General features: G+C 36.3%; 1 protein-coding gene across 1 annotated transcript; it reads left to right on the forward strand.

Moving 5' to 3' along the window:
- Positions 1 to 3,062: 3,062 nt before the first annotated feature.
- Positions 3,063 to 6,773, forward strand: LOC111886048 (subtilisin-like serine-protease S). The gene is made up of 10 exons (XM_023882289.2): positions 3,063 to 3,137; positions 3,312 to 3,403; positions 3,517 to 3,614; positions 3,804 to 3,956; positions 4,034 to 4,145; positions 4,331 to 4,966; positions 5,076 to 5,315; positions 5,397 to 5,511; positions 5,618 to 5,822; positions 6,140 to 6,773. Exons 1-10 carry the CDS (start codon positions 3,063 to 3,065, stop codon positions 6,679 to 6,681), a joined length of 2,268 nt encoding a protein of 755 aa, XP_023738057.1. The 3' UTR covers positions 6,682 to 6,773.
- Positions 6,774 to 8,050: the final 1,277 nt, after the last annotated feature.

Genomic DNA, 8,050 nt, shown 5'->3' on the forward strand with positions numbered 1-8,050 from the left:
GAGTGTTGCCATGGAAGAAACTCGTCGAGTCCATAAGGGGAATCGACGAGTCGAGTCGGGCTGCCCCGCGATTCGTGACCAGTGGTGATTTAGGGTTGAATGTGAACTTCGTCGTCGAATGGTCCACACTATGTCATAGTTAGGTGCAAATATGTGTGAAAAGTTGAGAAAATAAGGACAGAAGAGATGGACAGTCGCAGGAAGCTTAATAAGGTGAAAAAGATCGATGAAGAAGATGAAAAATATGAAATGAGTTTCTTGAAGGGAAAATGACTTATAAGCCCAACAAAGTTTCCAAACCGTTCAAAAAAACCAATCAAGTTTTGTTTGTTCAAGAAAACACAACGAACTTAACATTTTGTCTAAAAAAGCCCAACTAACTTACACTTTCGTTCACTTCTCATTTAGGGTCAACCAGCTAATAAAAGTCAATGCATGACATGGCTTATGACGTGTAATTAAATATCGAAAAATGATTTGTAAGACTAACAAAGTTTCAAAACCGTTCAAAAAACCCTAATCACATTTTGTTTGTTGAAAAAAAACCCATGAACTTAAGCTTTTGTTTAATTCTCATTAGAGGAAACTAGATTCATTAGGTATACAACTAGTTGGCTAATGACATGACATTATATTTAATGACATGGAATAAACAGATTAGAATTGCCCCTTATATATTGATTTAGGGCTTGGAGAAGAGAAAAACGAATGGCATCTGTGTTCGATCTCTTGTAATAGCTACTTCTTATTCTTTTTCTCAATCGTTTATGCCCAAATCAAGATCTACAAAGAAGATATTTGATGATGAAAACACTTATGGATGTGGACGCCCTTCTTGGATTTGGACATCTAGAATCGAGGATCATCCAAAGAAAAAAGTTTAGGGCTTGTTCTAACATATTGGTAACTTTAATTGAAAGCTTTATCATGTTTATGTTCTATCTATTTGTTTGGTTTCTTTCAAAAACAAAAACTTATTAAAATGGACATGATAAAGCTTTCAGTTACACTTACCCATCTGTTCGAACAAACCCTAAACATTTTCTCTGGATGATCCTCCATTCTAGATGTCCAAATCCATGAAGGGCGTCTACATCCACAAGAGTTTGCATCATCAAATATCTTCTTTGTAGATCTTGAGTTAGACATCAACGATTGAGAGGAGGAAGAAGAAGTAGCTATTACAAGAGATCGAACACAGATGTCGTTCGTTTTTCTCTTCTCCAAGCCCTAAATTGATATATAAAAGGCAATTCTAATCTGTTTATTCCATGTCATTAAATATAATGCCATGCCATTTGCCAACTAGTTGTATACCTAATGAATTTGGTTGTCTCTAATGAGAATTGAACAAAAACGTAAGTTCGTTGAGTTTTTTTTTTTTTTTTTTTTTTTTTTTTTTTTTTTTTTTCAGAAAACAAAACATGATTGGGGGTTTTTGAACGGTTTTGAAAATTCGTTGGTCTTACAAGTCATTTTTCAATATTTAATTACACGTCATAAGCCATTTCATTCGTTGACTTTCATTATTTGGTTGACCCTAAATGAGAAGTGTAAGTTAGTTGGGCTTTTCTAGACAAAATGTTAAGTTCGTTGGGTTTTCTTGAACAAACAAAACATAATCAATGTTTTTTGAACGGTTTGAAAACTTCGTTGGGCTTATAAGTCATTTTCCTTTTCTTGAAAGTTTAAAGATGTAACTAACACATGGATGTGATTTGATATAATAAAGTATAATTGTATCATGGTGGCAATACAAGGATGTAGCAGAGGTACAAGATATTGGACGATAATGCCCTTACTTGTAGGCCATGTCTTGAGGGTTAACGAACGCCCTTAGATGTCGTCAGTTTAATAGACCGCTTTTACAAGAAAAAATCACATTAAGGAATACAGATGCAAGAAAAAAAAACTTAGACTCGACTTTTCCGATTAGCAAACCAAAGGGACCATTTATGATTTAGTCTTATTAACCTTTTTTAATCATATTTTCAATAAGGGAAAATAATGAAAATGTCCTACGAACTTTATAGGATTTACCCGTTAAGTCCCTAAAGTTTTTGTCGGGTTTAATGGGTCCCTAAACTAGGATATGACCTGCTCTTTTAGTCCCTATCAACCTATAATAGCCGGTTCAGTGACCTTTTAGACCAAAAAAATTCACATTGTGCCCCTATAAAGCCAAAAAAGATAAGTTCGATGACCTTTTAGACAAAAAAAAACTCAATTCGTACCCTCCCAAGAAATCGATCGCTGCTCTTCTTTCCGTCTTCACCCTTGATCGTCACACACCCTCACCGAAGATCACAACCCTCTTCCCCTTCTAATCGATTCTCAATCACAGCCCCCTTCCACTATTTTCTTTGAGTCAATTTCAGCTCTTCAAGGAATTGACCCCCTCCTTCCTTCTTCTCTGTTCAAAATCGCACAAACTACCTCTCCTTCTCCCTCCGAGTTGCAGGTTTGATGGATGCGATGTTAAGAAGGATGTATGGGTTTGATGATGTTCATAGAGAAAACGAGAGTTAATCTCTTTTTTTCTTCGAATTGAGGATTTAGAAGAAAAGGAGATTTTTTTTTGTTTAAATTGGTCCCTGAACTTATTTTTTGGTTTTATAGGGGCACAATGTGAGTTTTTTTGGTCTAAAAGGTTACTGAACCGGCTATTACAAGTTGACAGAGACTAAAAGAGCAGGTTATATCCTAGTTTAGAGACCCATAAAGCCCGGCAACAACTTTAGGGACTCAACGGGTAAACCCTAGAAAGTTCGTAGGGCCTTTTTGTCATTTTCCCTTTCAATAATCCAATTATTTCTTTAATTAAATCATAATATGCCATTTGCTTAGAGCAAAAACAAAAGCCGGCAATGCAAACCAGCCGACCCGTTGATGCTTTCTTTCGACTGATCATTTCATCAAATTACATCAAATCAATTAATTAATTAATTACAACTTTATATTAATTGCTATTACATTCCGAATGACTTCACCTATAAAAAGTGTACAATTTCACTTGCAAAATGCTAAGCTTGCTAAGTTGCCAAGGGTAGTCCTCGGTAAATATGAAAGCAGCAAGACTTTTGGGTCTACTTTTACTAGTTACACTTGCATTAGGCCATGGAGCCGATGATAGAAAGGTAACATGTTCTCTCTTGAAATATTTATTCTACAGTGTTACGTTACGAAGGGACATTACAGTTTCATACTTGCAAGAGAATTACAGTTTCTTTAACAAAATAAACCTTTTTTTAGCAATAATCTCTCACAAAAAATTTGTCTTATGGTTAACAAATGTATTTCTGGATCAATAGCATTACGTAGTCTACATGGGACAACACTCACACCCGAGCTCACAGTCTGTCATCTCAGCTAACCATGAAATGCTCACGTTGGTTCTTGAAAGGCAAGCACATATACATTCGTTTATTATATTATTGGATCATTTATCACATGGATATCGGATAAGGATCCATAAGACAAAAACATGGTTTTTGTGACAAAGCTATTCTTTTCCAGTTATAATGGAGCAAAAGAAGCAGCAATCCATCATTATACTAAAAGCTTCAGAGGTTTTTCCGCCATGCTTACATCCGATCAAGCAACAAGACTTTCAGGTTTCCTCATTTATATACCAACGGAATAAAAATTTCTGGCGTTGGATATATACTTTGTATATATTAAATTCGTATTAGATCTCGGAAATTAGAAAGACTATGTCTAAAGGAACTAGAGTATCTCTAACTGTTTATCTTTTGTATTTTTAGAAGTATTCTAAACAGTTTACAATTCCATTTGTATCACAGAAAACGAAGATGTTATTTCAGTCTTCGAGAGCAGAATGAATCAACTGCATACGACTAAGTCATGGAGATTTCTAGGAGTAGATTCTATTCCACAATATAACAAGCTTCCTATGGATATAAAGTCAGATGTAATTGTTGGTGTCATTGATACTGGTACGTAGTTATTAATTAAAAAACTATAATGACCACATAAAGTTCATTTCTAATAAAAACAATACTCAATTTATAAGGCTTTTGGCCGGAATCTCAAAGCTTCGATGACTATGGACTGGGGCCTGTGCCAATAAAATTCAAGGGAGAATGTGTTCCTGGACAGAATTTCACACAATCCAACTGCAACAGGTAAGCGTTGCAAAAAATAGTCATGTTTGTCACTAATTGTTCTCTATGAGTCACTAAAGGTCATTGTCTTATATCATTTGCAATAACCTTGTAATTGAAAAAGGAATATTTTCAAATGTCAAATTTCGAACATCCATTAAAAAATGTTTCGTCACAATAGTCCCCACTTTGCAAACTCTTTGCAGAAAGATTATAGGAGCTAGATACTACTCGAAAGGATTTGAAGCAATAAACGGACCTCTAGATAACCTCAACCGAACTTTCTTTCGATCAGCACGAGATACTGATGGCCATGGGACCCACACATCCTCTACCATTGCCGGATCAAAGGTCTCCAACGTGAGTTTACATGGGTTAGCATCCGGTATAGCCACCGGAGGTGTACCAAGTGCTAGACTTTCCATCTACAAAGCTTGTTGGTTCAACGACTGTGAAGACGCCGACCTTCTTGCAGCACTCGATGATGCGATTCATGATGGTGTTGATGTTATTTCTATGTCTCTTGGTCCAATTCCACCTCAACCTGTTTACTTTGAGGATGTGATTTCGATTGGATCATTTCATGCTTTTGAGAAAGGAATTGTCGTATGTGCGTCTGCTGGGAACAGTTTTTTGCCAAACACGGCGGCCAATGTGGCCCCCTGGATCCTTACTGTCGGTGCTAGCACGATTGATCGCGAATTTCCGTCATACGTGCTACTTGGAAATATGAAACAGTTGAAGGGCTTCGGTGTAAACACCACACCTGATCTAGGGAAACAATATAGTCTTATATCTGGAGGTGTTGCTGCAGCTTCCGGTATCCCATCAAGAAATGCAAGGTATTCTAAAGAACTTATAACCACAATAAAATTAAAACATTAGCGATGCATTATTAATTTGTCGCAACAAAACAATTAGTTGCTAACTCAACTCCTATATATTATCTAGCTTTTGCAAGAAAAACACCTTGGATTCAAACTTGATAAAGGGGAAGATTGTGGTGTGTAAGCTTGAGAGGTTGACCGAGGATAGAAAAGAGAAAGCGATTGCAATAAAAGAAGGCGGAGGTGCGGGGATGATCCTAGTTGATCCTCTAGCGAAATACGTTCTCTTTCAACCTGCAATTCGAAGCGTTTTAATTGGTCAAGAAGAAGCTCAAGAGCTTCAATCGTACATGAACACCTTCAAGTAAGTCTATAATCATGTGTTCTCTATATATAAGATCACAATTACTATGATCTAACAGTTAACGTTTCATCATGATCCAAGGAACTCGACTGCTAGAATCTACCAAACAGTAACACATGTCGGGATTAAACCAGCACCAGTCATGGCGATTTTTTCCTCCAAGGGGCCGAATATAATAACTCCTGACATCATTAAAGTTTGTATTTTTACCATTGTATTAGATTTTTTTTTTTTTTTTTTTTTTTTTTTTTTTCAAATGAATATCGATTCTAATGCATGATGGTTGCAACTACTGAATGCAGCCGGATATCACTGCACCAGGAGTGAACATTTTGGCTGCATGGTCACCTTTAGCGACGGAAGACACTGCTGGCAACAACCTTAACTATAACATAATCTCTGGCACATCTATGTCATGTCCACATGTTGCTGGAGTCGCAGCATTGTTAAAATCAGTTCATCCAAACTGGACTCCTGCCATGATAAAATCTGCGATAATGACCACAGGTCAACCCTTTGCTTAGTGTTTGATTCCTTTGACTTAATGCACTTAACAGAATAGAAGCCATCACTAAACTATATATAATATTATATATTATGTTTTTAACTTATAAATGTAACAAGAATGACTTGCGTTAAGTACAAAATTCTCTTGTGATCCATGAGATGGTTTTTGAAGAAGGACCAAAGTTTATGTCCCAAAAGATAATGCACTATGACCACCTATTTAAGGGTCATCCTATGTGATGCACACTTGTGTTTCTAATTCATTTTGTTACAAGAAAATCATCTTGCTTATCGTATCATTCTCACTTTTCTTACAGCTGTTACAACCGATAATACCCGAAACCTCATAAAAAACGACGATTCAACTTATGCAACACCTTTTGATTACGGATCAGGACACATAAATCCGGTTGCAGCGGTCAACCCTGGACTTATTTACGATTTTGACACCAATGATCTCATCAACCTACTTTGCAGCAGCGGTGCAACTCTCTCACAACTCAAGAACTTGACCACAACGCCAGTTTACTGCAAGAATCCTCCCACACCCTCCTACAACTTCAACTATCCGTCGATTGGTGTTGCTAATTTGACTGGAAATTTGTCGGTGTACAGGACAGTTACTTACATTGGTGAAGGCCCGGCAGTTTTTTATTCGAAACTAGAAATCACAGGAGTAAAAGCTTCGGTTTACCCTAATGTTATGAGGTTTGGGAAGTCGGGGGAGAAGATGACTTACAGGATTGATTTTGGAACTTATAAGAGCAGCAATGGTAGCTTTGAGTTTGGATCGTTGACATGGATGAATAACATTTATAGGGTTAAGAGTCCGATTGCGGTTAATGTGGTCTCGGCTTAGGAGTCTACCGTGTATATTTGAATTTGATTATTTATATTATATACGCGTTGTTTCTTTTGTCCCGTATACATGAACCAAAAAACTTTAAGTCATTCTCGATGCCTCATTATCCGAACAATGATAATTTAGCGACAAGGTGGAATCCGTCCATTGAAATTCAAACTATCATTGACATATATTTGAATTTAAAAATAAGCAACCGGATGTGACGGGTTAGCGATGGAAATAAAATCCGTCACCAAAACCCGTGGCTGAATTTGAACCGAGTGTTGTTCAAAACATATGCATGTGAATATGTTTTGTTAAACGGCTTAAAACTTAAATCTAGAGTTTAGTTGGTAAATAAGACTAGTGTAACGACCCAAATTTATGTACTATTAACGAGAATAGTATTCTGTTAAGTTTATTATTAAGCTAACTTATGTGTGCCAAAGTGTAATAAAATGATTCTTGATCACGTATATGGTTAAAGGAGTCATCTTGTGATACTTTGAGGGCCAAATATGAACATTATGGACTATTTAAAGAGGGTTCGTAACCTTATTTGCAGCCAACAACTCAAGTTAGAGAGTGTTTGTGATATGGTTTCTTCCTTTGTGGTTTGAAGTTGATTCATGTGAAGAAGTGTATTCTTGAAGCATACATGGTGGAATTGGTGTATGGTTCTTCTCATCGAATCTCTCTTATAATTCCTTAAGATTTCTAGAGGTTAGTAATATATCTTTAAACCTCTCTTTTTGTATCGATTCCTTATAAATGGTTGTTGTTGTTGTTGACTTCATGCACAATTTAGGAGGTTATAGTGATGTTTGTCAACAAATTAGAAATCTGAACATATTCATTGACCTGTCTTGCAAGGGTTGTAGAGGCCATTCTGGTCTAAATTAGTCAAAATTATCACAAGAAAAAGTTGTGGGAAATTGAGTCTAGTTTCCAGAAACTCTGATATCAGCTAATTTGAAGTTGTGGATTCTGGTTTATGCTCATAACACTTAATAGGGATTGGGCTAGAAAAATCCTAAAACTTAACAACGTAGTATGAGTTGTAGTCAAGGTTGTGTAATTAGTATTCACTTGATAATTGGTTGTTATTATGTGTTTTAAGGGCTTTCTTGACAACTTCAAATGGTTTAAATACTTGAAGCGAACCGAGGCATCTGTTCGTGTTAGGGTGAGTCATCTTATGCTTAGTACCTTGTTGGAGAAATTTCATAACCTAGAATATATGAATCGAACCTAGGATATTATAGGAAGTATGTGCACTAAGTGTGTATGCTTTATGTGCTGGAAATTCCATTCTCTTTTTGTCGAGTAATAGTATAGTATGTATTGCTTTTTAGACTCTTGTTATGATGATTAGGTGTGAACT

Source organism: Lactuca sativa, chromosome 1 (genome assembly GCF_002870075.4).
Source record: "Lactuca sativa cultivar Salinas chromosome 1, Lsat_Salinas_v11, whole genome shotgun sequence".
NCBI classification, from domain to species: Eukaryota; Viridiplantae; Streptophyta; class Magnoliopsida; order Asterales; family Asteraceae; genus Lactuca; species Lactuca sativa.